Source organism: Asterias rubens, chromosome 8, assembly GCF_902459465.1.
Source record: "Asterias rubens chromosome 8, eAstRub1.3, whole genome shotgun sequence".
NCBI classification, from domain to species: Eukaryota; Metazoa; Echinodermata; class Asteroidea; order Forcipulatida; family Asteriidae; genus Asterias; species Asterias rubens.
The window spans coordinates 21,288,990-21,306,960 of NC_047069.1; the positions used below are offsets into that span (position 1 = coordinate 21,288,990).

A 17,971-nucleotide genomic window follows, 5' to 3' on the forward strand; every position below is an offset into this window, starting at 1 on the left:
TACGGCTACAGCTACGACTAATGTTACAGCTACAGCTACGACTAAGGTTACGGCTACAGCAACGACTACGGTTACGGATAGAGCTACGACTAAGGTTACGGATACAGCTACGGCTAAGGTTACGGATACAGCTACGACTAAGGTTACGGTACAGCTACGACTAAGGTTATGGCTACAGCTACGACTAAGGTTGAGGCTACAGCTACGACTAAGGTTACGGCTACAGCTACGGCTAAGGTTACGGATACAGCTTTGGCTACTAATACAATTACTGTTACAGCAGAATCATTGCTTCCTCATACGTTGAATTGTTATTAATTCGTGATTTTGTTATCTATGAAAACAATGGTAGCACTTCATTCTTATTAGGGATGCACCCCACTCAGCAGGGAGTAAACAGAGCGTCGGCCTCATTAATTTTATGTGGGCCCTCAACATTTTCTATTCTAGACCGATTTTAGAGCCCAACGCAAAGGGGATGGGCCTACCGTGTACAAATGTTCCAAAAATTGTGACTTTGGGGTTGTTGACTTCCAACTTAGTGGTTTTTTTATGAAAAAGGCTTTGAAGTAATAGTCCTAGTTGCCGGGACAACATTTCCAAGATTGATGCTCTGAAGTTTTGAAAATTGCACTGGCTTATGAATGTTTTTTTTTGGAGCGTGAATAACTTGACGGGCACTGGGACTCCACACATTTAGCAGAGGGTTAAAGTTCAAGAGTTAATGAATAATTTCCTTTTTACTGTCCAAAGCTGTGATAATTTTAAGTTATTGTCGTGTATTTTGTAAAATATTTGGCATTTTGCACTGTCATATGGGAGTTTATTAAGTGGGTTGCACCGCTCGGCAATGGACCCTTCCCATGAAATATGCTAATTACATTCACGCATGCGTACAGACCCTGTTGGTTGGCAAACGCCATAGAGTTGTGCACTAAGCAGACGCGCAATCGCGTCTGCGTCATGCACCCATTAGCCGTGTACAAAACAGCACGATGGTCCCTCATTTTGCAAACCAAAACTTTAGTGCGCACGCGCTATGTGCAATTTACATATTTCATGGGAAGGGTCTATTCATTTGATGCGAAACTTAGCTCTCCAACAGAGGGCGCTACAGTTGTTTCCAGTGTAATTATTTCGAATGACAGCTTCAATGCAAAACACTCTATTTGGGTGATAACATAAATACTCGAACCATCGAGCTATAAACGGGGTAAATAACAACACACTGAAGTAACTGATCTGCACTTACGCCAATCGTATTTTTTTTTTTCTTTTTTTTTTTTTACAACAAACATCTTTCTAACCATATGCATTATTTTTATAACAAGGGTAAAAAACGCTTTTCAAAGACCAACTCGACCGTGTTCCTTTAATCTTAAAGGACTTAGGACGTGTAAAATTCCGTATACACAGACGGTAGGACGCATTGAATTCATTCTAGATTAGGAGTTGTCCTAAACTCGATCGAGACAGGATTAATTCAAGCGTTTTGAAAACTGGCTGAAAAAACAACAACAACAACACATTCGACGAAAGTACTTTTTTTCTTTTCTTTTCTTGTTTATCTATCTCAAGCAAGTGGTTCAACGTCCCTTTAACATTGCTGTTGCTGGGCACCATGGTAACCGGTATGGCAACGAGACATAGCGACTAGGCGCTTCCTATCCACCTGCCATACTAGTTTGATGAAAGAAAAAACACAAAGTCACAACGACTTCACATCCAACTCCATACCTGAGCTTTATGGCCGCCATGTTCGTCAATGATGACATGTTTTTCCTGAGGAAAATCATGTTCATGCGATCTTGGCCCCTGACGGTAATCTTAGAAGAGGAAGCGTCTTGTTGCAAAACGATATGAAGGTTCCAGAGAGAGGATGAAAGGGGATTGATAATTGTATAATGTGGCACACCACACTTTGACATACGCGACTTACGGACAGGGGAGATCATTTTGCTTGTGTCACTTCATTGGCGGCCAATAACACACAACTAAAGTCAGTGCTTTCCTGGGTCTTTTAGTACAATCACTTTTTTCAGATCAACCCAACATTTGTTTACATATTGCATAAATGAACATACAAGTGATTATGCCTATAGAGGGCGTCAATTGAACTAAAATGTACAAAGACCTTGAACAATAAGCCAAAATTAATCAGATGCAGATTATGAAGGCATATTCAAAATATGATACTGACATTATTTACATGTGGAGATTAAAATGCAGTGCCTTCTGTTGGGAGAAGAAATCACAGTCAAGGTAAAACAATACGAAATGGCATTTACATATGATTGTGTTTAGGCCTATATTCTGGTTTCAATTGCCGTGCTAAAGATTGGCCTGGTATGAACGCACTCAATATGAGATTAAACATACAGCGGGTTGGATTGAACAGTTGTAGCAGACGCCCTGCACCCAATTTTTTTTGATAATACGACCCATTACCAAGTAAAGCGGTGACACTCACTGGTCCCAAAACTATAAGCGCCCAGTTCGTCTTGTTAGGCACCGATGCACACCTTTGGTAATTGTCGAAGACCAGAATTCCCATTACTTGAGATGTATCTAAACATATGCATACTTAGCAAACCTGTGCAAGATGTGGATTTAGTTGGTCATCGAATTTGCAAGAGAAGAATGACAGATGCATATTAAAAGGCTCCTGGCCTGAAGTTGTAAACTTGAGTGAGAAATTACCTCTTTCTCAATTCCTTAAGAGGGAGTCGTTTCTCACAATTTGTTTAGACTATCAACAGCTCTCTGTTGCTTACCAAGTATGTTTTCATGATTACAATTATTTCGATTAGTTACCAATTGAAGTGAACAGTGCCATGCCCTTTAATGTATTTATTTGATTTATAAATAGAAGAGTTTCGATGACTGTTTCAGCGGGGCGTTACTGGTCCTCAGAGGGGTGAGCGGTAAACCCAGGAGAAGTCTTAAGAATACAGTCAGAAGCTTCTTCCTTTACCGAGAGATGAAACTCGATGATAAAGTATTGGATGGAGACAGGATATAAACAAACTTGTTCTAATAACACAAAGATCTTATTTGAGAAATTCGTGTATTGCAGAATCTCACTTGAATGCAAGTATTTATTCACCAAATACACGTATACTCCTACATGAAGGTGATTCACAGCGGAAAAAGCTACAATTGCAATCTACTAATGAATGTTCCCGGTTTTATTTCCTGACTATGAACTGATATTCAAGTAAAACGTTGGAATTCAGTCATTCACAATTCCCCAAATTAGGGCTAATAGTTATTAGCCGACTGCCCCCACTCTACAGTAGTTAGGGGACCACAGCAACCCACTTCCCCCTAATGTCCCCAGCCTGCGCCATATTATGAGTCAATATCATTCCACTGCCCTAGTCTACAAGTCAGTCGATGGGGGTACATCGGTCCAGCTACTGAGAACATGTTCCAATTATTATAATGGTTGAGCCATTAGTATTATGAACTGTGTGGTGAGTTAGGACTAGTTACTCGTCCTACCTCGAGTTAATCCTAGCGTTTCGTGAAATCGGCTGTAGGCTAATTAGACCAAGCAACACTTAACTTTGGTCGAGACCATCTCAAACCAAGACAGATTATTGCACATAATATGTTTTTAGACTCTTACACGCACTATTCCTCTCCTGTGTATTATAGGAGCAGCTTTCCAAATCATCCGGCGATTTCTCGTTAATACGTTAAAGGAACACGTTGCCTTGGATCGGTCGAGTTGGTCTTTGAAAAGCGTTTGAAACCATTTGTTACGAGATGCAAATGGTTATAATAGATAATTTAAGTAGAATAATATGACCAACACAAATATATGCCTCAAAATCGCACTGTTTACCTTTTACGTCACACGAAGAAACATGGTCGGCCATTTTTTTGAACAAAATTTTGTGGAGTCAAAATAATCCCTGAAGTTAGTTCGCGACGTGAAAGGAAAACCGTGCGATTTTGAGGCATGTTTGTGTGGGTCATTTTTTTCTACTTTTAGATTATCTTTCTAACCATATGCATTTCATAACAAACGGTTTCAAACGCTTTTCAATAACCAACTCGACCTATCCGAGGCAACGTGTTCCTAGACGCAATTGCGGTAGGGTAGGGGGTTGTGCTACACCGTGCCCACGGCCATTGGTGGTTTTTAAGGCCGAGATATGTTGATGGTATCCCTGAACTTCACCTTTACTTCAGGGCAATTCCAACCAACGTAGTAAATAAGCGAGCCGTAGAGGGGCTGCACATGCTAAAAATACACCACATGAGGGCTGGGAGCTATACATCATTCCTAGAGAAATGGATGTCGGTTTGTGACATGGAATCAACACCGGGAAGGAGGTGCGTATCCTGCAAGCCGAGGGAGAAGGGAGGGGGTTAGGGTTGAGGTCAACTATGAAGAGTGATAAAGATAGGAACTAGAGTTACCCCCTACCATGTCAAGGGACATGACCGCAGGTTTACTGGGGTTCATCCCTCCGGTCTCTATTATGCAGTCAATCCGATGTTCCTTGACTAGCAAAGATAGTGTCGCGGATCATACAGTTGTATATCATTTCAAATTGATGTAATAATATAGACTCAAACAGAAAATTTAAAACAAATGAGATGAAAAGAAGTGTTTATTACCAGCGTGTAGCAGCGGCAGCTGCAAATCATCCGTTATAAATGTGCCAAATTGAAACTATTTAAAAGTAGAAATAATGAGTTATTTGAAATCGACCATTTCTCGTTAACCATGGCTCGTAAACATGAAAACACAAAATACAGTCGCGTAAAACATAAAACAATTGAATAGAAACAGAAAAGTGTGGGCCTATAAACCTGTTTGTTTCAATTTGTCTCAAAGGTTGTTAAGATTTGGGGATTTGATTTATTGCATAGACACTAATGGTAATAACTAAATATATAATGTATATATAGCATAAAACCTTACTTGGTAACAAGCAATGGAGAGCTATTGATGGTATAAAACATTGTGAGAAAATGCTCTCTCGGAAGCAATAGTTTTTTAATGTAATTTCTCACCCAAACAGTAAAATACTTCAACTGAAGCCCTTTTTAAATAAATAATAATACGCATCGGAGTCTACAAAGTAACCAAACGCGGGTGTTTTCTTTCATTTTTCTCTTGCAAATTCGATGACCAATTTGGCCAAACATTTCACAGGTAAAAACAAAACAAACAAAAACGGACGGATTAGTATTCGTTTTGCTCTTTTCCTTCTCTTATTATTTATCAACTGTGTACGATCTCACCACGTAGGAATCCAATCGCAACTCTTTCATTATCCCGGCTCTTGATTAAACCAATTTTAGTATATAGAGGGCGCTATAGTAGGCAAGCATGCCGCACGAACGGCTTGGACCAAATAATTATTTACAATGAGCATTTTTAGTCTCAATGGCAATTGTTAATCTCAAAAGTCCAGATTTAGAATGCGGGGCACTCGAATGCACCTGGGATGTAGGTCGGGCGGGGTGTGGGGCGGGGTGTGGGTCGGGTCGGGCGGGGTGTGGGTCGGGTCGGGCGGGGTGTGGGTCGGGTCGGGCGGGGTGTGGGTCGGGCGGGGCGGGGGCTGGGGTACACATGAGGAGGGTAACATTGAGTAATAACAATGCTGGCACGAGATCTGCACGAGATCCGCAAGTTACCTTTAATACTAGAGTAGGCGATTGTTGTCATGGAATTAAAGACACAGTCATATAGGCCACTTACCGGTGAAGGGGGTGTTTTTGCTCGAAAGACAAACTGCTGAAGTAGATCCAAAACGACACTATCTGTGCATCGTTGACTTTTTAGTATAACTTCAACCAAACTTGAGTGTCTATTCAGTAAGATGTAATGTTCATACTAGTCGCAATATTTCACGATGAATCAGCCAGGTTTGGATTTACTATTGAAGGTACTGTGTAGTTGCTTCATGTGGATTAGCAGGTTGGACTCTAAACGGTAACTGGCATAGCAACAACTCATCACTATGGTCGTGGTCATACCGTTTACTCTTTAGAGTCTAAAATACGATGCATTTCTAAGACATTCCGGAGTCACAGGTGTAGCATTAAGTCCCATTCAAAAGGAACACAAAAGAGCACTACAGGAATGCAAGTGAAAGCAATCACGTTTCCCTCCCCCGTCATAGTAAAGTAAATAGTGTAGCAACTAGTCATCAAATGTCTTCAGTGTTCCACCCGCATTTTAATTTAGTGTTTTAATCATAATTGTTGAGATCATGGCTTAAAGGAACTGGACACCTTCAGTAATTGTCAGGACCAGTATTCTTACTTAGTGTATCCCAACCTACGAATAAAATAACAAACCCGTGACAATTTGGGCTCAACAGGCCATCGCAGTTGCCAGATATTAATCAAACAAAAATGCCCCCGTGTTCCACGAATTGGATGGATACCTTTACAAGGCTTCCAAGTTCAGATCTGAAGTATTTAATATTTTAGTGTGAAAAAAGCTTCAGAAGCTACATTACTTTTATCATTATGTGTTATACTTTAAACAGCTCTCCGCTGCTCGTTTCCAAGTAAGTTGTTACGATAATATTTATCTTTGAGTAATTACCAATAGTGTTTGGGGCCTTTAAAATGTCCAAAATTACCCACACTGTCCCACCCCGCTAAGCCGTTGGTTTACCTTTAAGCAAAACATCCAACAGACACGGGTTTTTTTATTGGTGAATGTATTTCTTTATTTTGGTCGATTCATCTATGACTACATCAAAGTCAAACAAGAAAATAGTAAAACCATATCAACGCAACTATACAATTATGCGGAAATTTAAAATCGTATCTCTAAAAATGGGTGTATTATCTTCAAACTTTAACCTAAAAACATGCTTTAAAATATGCTTCAATATACACAGTATTTGTTGCAGTTGGTGATCTCTCGCCTTGGCGCTTACAACTTCATCCTAATTACAAGAGAAAAATAGTATTTAAAAAACATACATTGATGCATTCAAACAATAATAACAAGCTCATTATTTAGTGAAGCACCGTTATGTGTTAATTCTACTATCATTTGCACACGTTAGTTCGATTTAAATAAGTGCAGCAAAATTAATAGTAATAACCAGACCTAACTTTAATCTCCCGGAAAAAAAAAACCCGATTACTTTCACTTTAAAGAGATATGTAAGCATTAAGTGTTATACTATAAGTAAAATATGTTAAAATACATCACCCAAACCTATTTCATTATCCCCCTATATATTAAGTTTATTTAGAATGGATTATTGAAACCTAATCTATAGCTATAGATTTCTGTACTCGAAGTCGCCTCTAAACACCAATTGTTAGTTTTTACAACTTTTATTCTCAAACTTCAATGCTGGGATGAGCCTTATTTTTATACCGATTATTGGTGTGACAAGAGATTTATGGCAATGTATTCTCATGCATACAGTGTTTATACCGATTATTGGTGTGACAAGAGATTTATGGCAATGTATTCTCATGCATACAGTGTTTATTTTCAGTCAAACATTTGACATTATGCAATAGTAGAATCCGTAAACTGCGCACTGATATGTACAACATGAGTTTCCTCGGTACTACCATCAGCATCAATCCGTTTGTCGTGAAAGCATTTTGGTATTTCCCCAACAGTCTGGTAATGTAGCACAGATTGCTACAAAGAACACAGAGACTCAAATAGCCCTGTCAATTATACGTACAACGGACCAACCTCTTCCACTCATAACAATAATTAATAATATAATGATTATGTATATTCCCAAATAAATGTCAGTTCAGCTGTTCCCATTACACGTCCAGTAAAACTGCTGGAGCAGTGTGTGTTCTTTGAGCATTAGGTATAGAGGCAGAACTACCAACCATGGATGCATTATTATGTTTAAATTACGTATTACTCAGTTAATATTCAATAACTAAAATAACATTCAGTGATATACTAAGTAAGTGACACAATTTAGTTAGTTAAAACAAAAGTCGATAAGCAATAATAAAACGAGGTAAAATCTGCCCAAACCCCTGAACAAAATACCGAAGTAGTGTAAGATTGATGATGTGACTGCAGACATATCATACACTGAACTACACAGTTTGATTGTGATCGTTGACGTGAGTTACAAACAAACTTCATATATTGGTGTTACCTTGTTGTATTCTCTGTCAATGGCAGAATATGCTCAGCACAACCCTATGGGTTTTAAAAACAAAACATATCATTGTTTTAAAAACCCAGTTTTAAAACAAAGAACTTTGTATGGTTTTGTACTGATGTCTGCAAACGTCAAAAACCCGTCTACCCATGCAACTGATCCGTTAAATGCTGCTCCATTACAATCTCCATTTTGCCACCCTTGTACCACTATCAGACTCTGGGGTTAAATCCCACCCTTGTACCACTATCAGACTCTGAGGTTAAAAGAAACTGCTTTGGCCTGACGCGACGATATCATCGACACATTGAGGTTGTTTAAGATTCCATTTGCCGCACTGTGTGCAGACCCTCTGGGATGGACCTTCAATTCGGTACTCTGGGTTACAGTAGAATGCTACGTCAGACCCAATGCTGAAATCAGTGCCTTGTCGGATACCATTCTCTGGTTCACCAGGGTCAGGGCAGGATGTTGGAGCTTCACTCTCTGCAAGACATCATTGTTAACAAAAAAAAGTTGATATTACGAAACAGTACAAAGAGACATCACTTCAACTACAAGCAATATAAGGAGACATCCCTTGATCTACAAGCAATACAAGGAGGTATCCCCTGAACTACAGGCAATACAATGAGGCATCCCTTGAACTACAGGCAATACAAGGAGGCATCCCTTGAATTATAGGCAATACAAGGATGCATCCGTTGAACTACAGGCAATACAAAGAGACATCCCTTAAACTACAGGCATTACACTGAGGCATCCCTTGAACTACAGGCAATACAAGGAGGCATCCCTTGAACTACAGGCAATACAAGGAGGCATCCCTTGAACTACAGGCAATACAAGGAGGCATCCCTTGAACTACAGGCAATACAAGGAGGCACCCCTTGAACTACAAGCGATACAAGGATGCATCCTTGAACTACAAGCAATACAAGGATGCATCCCCTGAACTACAGGCAATACAAAGAGGCATCCCTTGAACTACAGGCATTACAAGGAGGCATACTTTGAACTACAGGCAATACAAGGAGGCATCCCTTGAACTACAGTCAATACAAGGAGGCATCCCTTGAACTACAGGCAATACATTATTTAAATCGAGTCCAGTTAGCCCTCCACTCGTTTCATCCAATCAAAAAGCTGCTCCGAAATAATGACTAAATTGAGCCCTTCCTCGACTCTTACCTGGCACTACAAAGGTAATGACTTGCCCAGCTCCTTCACCCGATGAACAAGATGATTTAGGTGTCTGCATATTAGCTGACACAATCTGCACATCCCCAGTGCAATTCTGCTCCACTATGACTTGGTTGAGACCATCCTTGAAGATGTCGGCGCAGACGGTTCCAGTGCTCCCCGTCTCGTACTCCGCGTAGTGGAAGAAATTCTCACCGTAAATTCTGAACAAAAACGTAAAGGAATTGGATCTTTGTTATTACCGGAATCAAAATAATTCATTTCGATCTAAGAATGACATGGTTGTCAAGTTCATGGCAGATCGAATCCTTGTGTGATTTATTGGAATCTGAATCACCGTTTCAAAGTCTCGAATTACATCAACAAATCATGTTAGAAAAGCTGAAGGATCACTCTTAGCTTGTTTCAATTGCTGTAATCAAACTAAGCAGGTATTTAAAGTGAACAGCGTTAATGTGATTTTAAGTTATAACCAGGGATCACAATAAAATTGACGATACACCCTGGGAAGCAACAGCACATCACCTTAAGGGAATGCGAACTTTTATTTGAAATAATCATGTAATAAACCACTAGAGAAACTGACTTTAGGTTTGTTTTAGTTCAGTTGTGGGTTGAACAAAGAACAAATGACTAGCGGAAGAGCAGGCTGCAGCCAGCGCTGTACCAACTGAAACTCCCTGGCCATGTGTTGACGTTCTCACTATTGTCAATAATTGGGTGCAAGTCAAAGCAATCAACCTGAACCAGGGATCATGTCAAAAACACAACAGTTTCTGACTGGCACCCGAACAAGGCAAGGAAACCACTCACATAATATAGACTGGTTAACTCAGTATTAACAGTAAACGTATAAAGACGCTCATGACTTCCCTGCTAGGTAAACACGAACAGCGCCACCACTCTGCTCACGCGAACATTAGCCTTTTCGTGTCGGTAGAGTCCGCGCTCCGCGAACCTTGACTATTATTGTTGAAAGAGGCGAAATAAATGAGCTGACTTACTTGATGGGTATATAGCTTGCTGGTCTGGTACAAGCAGCATCATAACATGTCATAACAGTAATGCTCTTATCTGGAGTATATGTTGTAGCCACCATCCACCAAGTGAAGTGAGTTGCTTCATACTTCCATACAGGCCCATCTTCAGACTCGGATATAGTTCCTGGACCAGCGTTCACCCATTTGCCTGCCAATAAGATAGTAAGACATCTTATGTTTACCAATATTAAAGGCAGTGGACACTATTGGTAATTACTCAAAATAATTATTAGCATAAAACCTTTCTTGGTGACGAGTAATGGGGAGATGTTGATGGTATAAAACATTGTGAGAAACGGCTCCCTCTGAAGTGCCATAGTTTTCGAGAAAGAATTTGATTTTTAGACCTCAGATTTAGAACTTGAGGTCTCGAAATCAACCATCTACACGCACACATCTTCGTGTGACAAGGGTGTTTTTTCTTTCATTATTATCTCGCAAGTTCGATGACCGATTGAGCTCAAATTTTCACAGGTTTGTTATTTTATGAATATGTTTAGATACATCAACTGAGATGGCTAGTCTTTGACAACTACCAATAGTGTCATCTGCCTTTTAATATCGACGTTGTGGACATGAGCGTTTATCAATTACTGGAAACAATATTTATGTTCATATCATCACACCAACTCTCCAACTACAGACTTTGGAATTTGTTTTGCGCGTAGGTAATTATTACCGATTATGTAGATTCGCGGTAGGTACGTAGGAACTAAAACGCCAACATAAATTAACAACTGCTTATTGTGTTAATTAGCACGATCAAAGTCACAGGAAAGCATATAATTTTCAAAATTCAATTTAAATTTGGAGACCAGGTTAACAGAAAATGTTTTCATTGATAGCATTTTATGTTTACAACTGAAAATTGCTACCGTCTTTACTTACCCTTTTCAGTGTCAAAGAAGTAGGCATCCAGGGTATCACGTATTCCCAGCAGATCCATGAAGTCTTTAAGGAGGAAGGTTATTGAACCCGGCTTCTTGAATTGCACGTTTTCTCCTAATTTAGTGAGAATGGTAAGTTCTGCAGCTCCAAGGGGTACAAGACGCTGGCCTTCTGGCTCTGCAAAACCATTAAGTCATCTTTAATTTCATTACAATTATAAATTTCACAAAGTACAAAATAAGGAGATTCTGGTAATTTACTGTTTAAAAAGCACTATGAATAATTTTTGAGAATAAAACAACTTTTCGTTATGGAAGCAATTACAGTGATTTGTTTTTATTAAACAAAAAAATAATTATAATACCAAATTGGATTGAGCCACTGGCAAAGAGAGAAACGATTAGCCATCGACATGTTGGACTGTTTTGTTTTTTTCTTGCTTGAGGAGGACCAAACAATAATTGCATGGAGAAGTCAAAACAAGACGATTCGGAGACTGGAGTTTGAAAACTGATACACCAAGTAGTATTCCCTTACAGAATTTGATATCCAAGAAGAATAAATCTGCTAGGTAAGTCTACTGCCACCTATTGTCTCTCAAAGTATGACAAATTGGATTGATTTGAACCTAGCCTGAACATCTGACGTCACACTTCGAGGCTTATCCTTGCGGATAAAGACAGGGGCCCAGTCTAATGTGTACCTACCGCCCTCTGTCGTCTCAATCTGGGTAAGATCAGGTAAAGCTGATAAAGCCTCTGGTGATGCTACATCTACACCCTTGTACTTAATGTTGATAGTAGTGCCATCTCGCGCCCTCAGTGCACCTGGGGGTAAAATAACATACATCAATAGTTTAGAACACTTCAACACCTTCCAAGTCTCGGTGAGTCAGTTTATACTCCGCGGGACCTTGACATTATCTCTACTTTAAAGGAGTTGTAATTATAAAAAGCAGCCCTTCACCGCGCTGTAAAGTATTGGACGTCCTATATTTATTAAGTGTTTCCATGCAATCGAAATATTTGATGAATCTTGATCAAGAAATAATTATTAACCCGTGGGTACTTGATGGGTCTTTAGGGGAAATGTTAGCACTCTCCAAATTGCATTATCAACCAAAAGTGGGCACAATAAAAAAGAGTTAGACAATTTGAAGCAATCAATTATGCTGTGAAACAATCAGTTGTAAAATTTCCATCAGGGAATGTCGCCAAAAAAGAGAAGAGAGCGAAGCAAGTAGTGAAATAACTGTTCATAAAAACATAAATTAAATAACAAGTTGATTTTTGTTTTTGTCTGGACTATAAAAATTGCTTGAATACTTGCAGAGCTGCTGGTGGAAAACGACGCAATTGCAAGCTTTGGAAGGCTAGGTGTTAGCAGCCTTGCCGGGTAATATCCATAGACATATCGAAAATACTCAGTACGTGCGCTTTAGGCGTGGAAGGGGGTAAATGCTGGTCTAGCTATCGATCAAGTTTGATCTCCAGCTATCCCAGCATGCACCCCGTTCAACAGTTTGCACTTGCGCAATGGGTATTTGCGAAAAAGGTATATCGTTACGTAATTCCGAGCATGTTCACATTATGTTTGCTGCCACCTAGAGTTCCCCCTTGATCCCGTTTCCCGCTCACCCTCTGGGAAATTCAATCTGAATCCAGCAGCCTCTCCTTCTACGCTGCCAAACTCGAAGCCTTTGGATGTTGATACCCGGTACAGGAAGGATGTATGCTCAGGAAATGACTCCATAGGTAGAGTCACAATGGTAACTGGGAAAAGATCATTCACAGTAAGCATTAGATTAATACATTATACTACAAGAATGAGCTAACAATCCGCAAAACAGTAACGCCTTTGTAAACAATTCGAATAGCAGTTATTGGACCATTTATTTTATTCTTTGAAGAGAATGCAGTATTAAAACAATCTTGCTCATCTTTTTGTCATAAATATTTTTGTCATAAATATATAGTCAATATTACAGAGCCCAAATCCCCTACGTAATGTTTGGTTACTCAATTTGAAAGACAGGAGTTGGGAGGCATGGTTCTGTTACACTGAAAAACATATACACAACCAAACAAAAACATCATAACATCATCAAACTGGCGCGGATACGCAAATTTTACAAGTGACCCCCCCCCCCCCCCACACACACACGACCCCCCTAAAACATCCTACAGGGAAAACAAAGTAAATATAAATTCATGTAAACAAGGTAGACGCTATAGGCATTGATCTGTTGCAAAGGTTTGCGCTTTAATGTCAATTGTCAATCAGAGGTAACTGTGAAGTGAGTAAAATTTTCAAACGCAGCATAAATAACTAAAGAGAGCAATAATGGGAACCAGGGGATGGGTCCTAGTCTCTAAAATAAAAAATAAAAAAAAGCGAAAAACCCAGAAAGGTTGTTTATACCTCCATTGGAACGGATGCGGCGGGTTTTAATGACGTCGACATAATCGTCTTTAGCACCACTGATTTCCAGCAAGGCACCAGATGGAACTTGTAGCTTAGCGATACCATTAAGATTAGTTGTTCCTTCTGCAATCACCTCAGTCTGACCATCAGGTTGCTCTTGAAGGACCTTGACATTGACTTCACCAACAGGGAGTGTCTCATCACTTCGTTCTACTGTCAGGATCTCAATGGCTACAGAATCCACTGTAATATTCAAATAAGAGTGTGTGTTCATTACATACTCGTACAATAACAATACTAGAAGACATGGGCCCAAATGAATCTGCTGCCACCTAGCGTCTGACACCTAGCGTCTGTAAAGTGACTGCAACATCATGTCAATGGACCCGACTGTAGTGCTTTCCTTTCAAGCATCGGTTTCATTGTATAACCGATTAGTATGAAATCAAGAAGATGTGAACATTACGTACAATTGCAAGTCTCTCCGTCCCCAGTTAATGTTGGTGGACATTCCCCACATGCATACTGCTTGACTGTGGTAGTGCCTTCAACCAAGACGTCTGTGACTGCAACATCTCTACAGGTAACTCCCTCAAAACAAGGCTGGTCTACACACGTTCGGGAATCTTAAAAAACACACAACACATAACATGAATTAAATACAAGAAATTACAGTGAAACAAAACCATACATTACATGTCTGTGTTTTTTGTGCTGCCTTTAAGCATTCGACTGAGACTTTTCTGGGGTCGAAACATCAGGATATTAATTATTTGTGACAAGCATACCATAGGTACGTTTGGTTTGTTAAGCAGTTTCCAACGGCCAACACATGTTCGAGACAGGCGCGCTGAGACGAGCCGAACCAAATAGATTAGTGGCGACTCTATAGACCCCAAAACATTTGGACTCATTACAAGATCGACGTCTGAAACAGAAACGCCCGAGAGCTGACGTGAACTTAATTCAGATTTGGTTCGGAGCGACTCTAACATACGTTAGACAACCATTCCATACATAAACATCAGATACGCAGAAGGGCACGGTGCAATAAGGAAATCTGGACGTTTTTTGTTAACTTAAAAGTAGTGTATGTTTTCATTCGTGATCAGAAAAATTAGAACGTCATCTCAGAACAACCATCTCTTCCTTTACTACGGTGCGTGCTTTACATTTCGTGACGTAGTTTGGAATCCTTAATTACAGATCAGTGCTGCGTGATAACGGATTAGTAATCTCTAATTATAGATTAATAGTAATCTCTAATAAATTCATAATCCGTAACTAAGTAATCCTTAATGGATTACTCGTCAACACGGATAAGCAATCCGTTAATGTTTTAAGGATTTTCAATTGTAATTATTTTGATAACTAATCTGTTATTTACGAATTACTTTATTCCCATCAACAGATTATCAATTATTACATTTAATTGGCTATAATTGTAAAATTAGTAGTTATTAGTATGGTTTGAAACGAGGTTCAGGAACCCCTTATGCATTTTACGTAAAGGCCATTTCGTATTTCGTATTTTGTTGGAAATAGTCGTTTCACTAAATTGAATCAGCATCATCAAACGGCTGCACAGCAGGCGGATACAAGCTTTTCCCATCCTATCTTGTCTTGTGTTCCTAAACCTACATGCACATCTCACTCCCTTTTCGCGTCTTGATTGCAGGCTTGAGGTCTCCAGACAGCCAAGTATCGAATGAACTATAACAACCTTACTCTTACCTATAGGGACGCATTGATATCCATCTCCAGCGTAGCCTTCGTTACATTTGCAATCAAAGCCTCCTACGACGTTAATGCAGTAAGCATTGGTACCACACGCATTGGTATCACATTCATCCTCATCTAAAAGGAAGATCACAACAAAATATATTGATCTATGAAAAAGCTCCCATTAGGTGAAAGGCTTCTACTTGTTTCTAGATCTGGTCAGACAACAAGTAGTTATGAACATTGTTACTGTGTAGATCCGTGCTGAAATTACTGGCAAAGTTAAGATCTTTGTCGGTGAAATTACGGGAGATGCGCCTGTTGAGTGAATAGGGAAACTATGGTATGGAAGATGTCCTGTAAGGCATTCAGAGTCATGGCGTGTTGTTTAAGCAGGTAGTGCTAACCTTTTTAAAAACCCTCCTTATATTTGCAATTTTTTATAATATATTCATATAATGTACCAGAATTCCCTGCAAGCAAAACGGTAGTTAAAACCAGCAAACCATAGTTGCACTCTAAACCTTCCGTGTTATCTTTTTAGCACCCGCAGTTCTAACTTTGTGTCTCAACTTTTGTGTCTCAACCAAACACATACCAACCAACTCTTAATTTTAAAGTTCGGTCATTACTCTTGATTGACGGAGAAACAACATTGCACGAAATGAGCGCATTTTGATCAACTCGTTTTCACGTTTGTTTGTTTTACTTGACAATCCATTAGCCTAATAATGCCAACCTCCTCCTTCTCCTAATAGTCCCTATTAAATTTGTGTTTATTATACGGAACTGAATTGAGACAACCGTGCATAACTTACCCACACATTCCAACTCGCCATCCACGTAGGCAAATTTGAAACCTAATGGACAAAGACACATGTAGTTTCCATAGGTGTTTTTGCATCTCCTGTCAGATCCGCATTCTGCAGTGCCCACCGCACACTCATCAACATCTTTGGAATAAAAGTCAACAAATAACCACTTTAATAATGAACCCTCTCAATAAGCAAGTACTCGTGATGCAGCTGCACAACCAATGATGATTAATACACATCTCGTTCACCTTTAACCCGGATGCTTCCAGAAAAGCACGTTCCATGGAATGATAGAGAATTAAATTAACACAATCCTACTTCATTTGTTCTAGCAAGCAAACTAGTGTGTTTTACCACCCATTGTTTCATCTCGTTTATCCAGCAGTAAACATTTTAATTATATGCGAGAGAGGGCGCCCTTGATGATGGAGAGCAAGAGCAGTGTGTACTGAGAGAGTTGCGACATGGAGGAACCAATTTGGTCACGTGGTTGCTGGACGCAATTTTTGGTCCAAATGTGGCATAAACCATTATGCAGTCTGGTCTGGCACCCTCTGCTCCCATGTCTTTTTGTGTTGTTGTTGTTACCGGAGATTTTACCGGAAATGGATGTATTTGCAAATTGCTAATTGCAACTGGATCACACCCAACGATCAGTCGGCATTCCAAACCATACAGTGAATATAATCTACACATTGATGAGTGTTAAAACATATAACCTACTGTCAATCGCTAAGTTAAATTGCAATACTCAATGAACTACCTGTGGAATAGTGGAATAGTCCCGAGGAGCAACGTCTATTTTGGTCCCATGTTTTTAAATCCGAAACCCGCGTCAATACCCCTATGTATCTAACCAATTAATAAAACCGATGACTAATAACCCTTTTTCCAGAGTAAGTTCTTCGTGTATTTTATGAATTCTCTACATGGGATTTCACCCATTAGCCGCTGGTCAAACTCATAAATAGCAGAATTAATATAAATCTTGTCGATCGCCACCTGTTTCCAGTCAGCCCGTATTTCCTCCGTAGAGGGTACAATCAAAACAGCCATTTTGCCTAAAAACAGGCGCTTATTCAAAGCACCGCTGAGCTAAACACGTAACCGTTCTATACGTCAACCCTCATCTTGTTTATCAACTGATGACGAGTTTCCTTTCAGAAAGTTTCTGTTTGCTTTTAACTTTGTGAAAATGATATCAATTTAATGTCGGTTAACAGTATGAGTTCTCCGTACTTCAAAGAAAGCCAAGATCGTTACGGCCGCAAATCCCGGAAATTTACCAAGTATAAATCAATGCAGAAAAGTACAGACTAATTTGATTACGTTTCATTAATATCCAAACTTATATAGGGAAAAAAGCATACATTAAAAAAAAAAAAAAATGCCGCATTTGATTTGATCCCAGAGTGAACCACCTGGATATTCCTGTCAGCTGCCATACTCCCTCCGGAAGTTACCAAATATAGACTGGCACTTTAAAGCACATCATGGCATTTTGACTGGTAAATCGACTGCTAAGCGACATTTTGTCTGTGCTCAACAGCTCGCAAAATCGTGCAGAGATTCAACCGGATTTCCAGATGACAGGCTCATAAATGTTTGTACAGGGCGACCTCTGTTGGCTGTTAAAAAGTTGATTCAGCAAAATATTCTTAATCGCCCCTTGAAATAGTAGCCCCTCGTTTATAACCTCAAGAGAGTTTTTCCAAAGTCTTCATAATAGATTAAATATAAT

General features: G+C 39.5%; 1 protein-coding gene across 1 annotated transcript in view; it reads right to left on the minus strand.

Annotated features, from left to right (window-relative positions):
* Nucleotides 1–6,678: 6,678 nt before the first annotated feature.
* Nucleotides 6,679–17,971, minus strand: part of LOC117293367 — a 73,101-nt gene continuing 61,808 nt past the window's right edge. The window contains exons 6-15 of the mRNA XM_033775662.1: nt 16,234–16,368; nt 15,428–15,550; nt 14,164–14,319; nt 13,691–13,936; nt 12,907–13,041; nt 11,977–12,096; nt 11,270–11,446; nt 10,346–10,529; nt 9,330–9,544; nt 6,679–8,624 (exon numbers count right to left, since the gene is read on the minus strand). Coding sequence (XP_033631553.1) covers nt 8,401–8,624; nt 9,330–9,544; nt 10,346–10,529; nt 11,270–11,446; nt 11,977–12,096; nt 12,907–13,041; nt 13,691–13,936; nt 14,164–14,319; nt 15,428–15,550; nt 16,234–16,368 — 1,715 coding nt within the window. The 3' untranslated portion in view covers nt 6,679–8,400. The remainder of the gene's footprint in view (nt 8,625–9,329; nt 9,545–10,345; nt 10,530–11,269; nt 11,447–11,976; nt 12,097–12,906; nt 13,042–13,690; nt 13,937–14,163; nt 14,320–15,427; nt 15,551–16,233; nt 16,369–17,971) is intronic.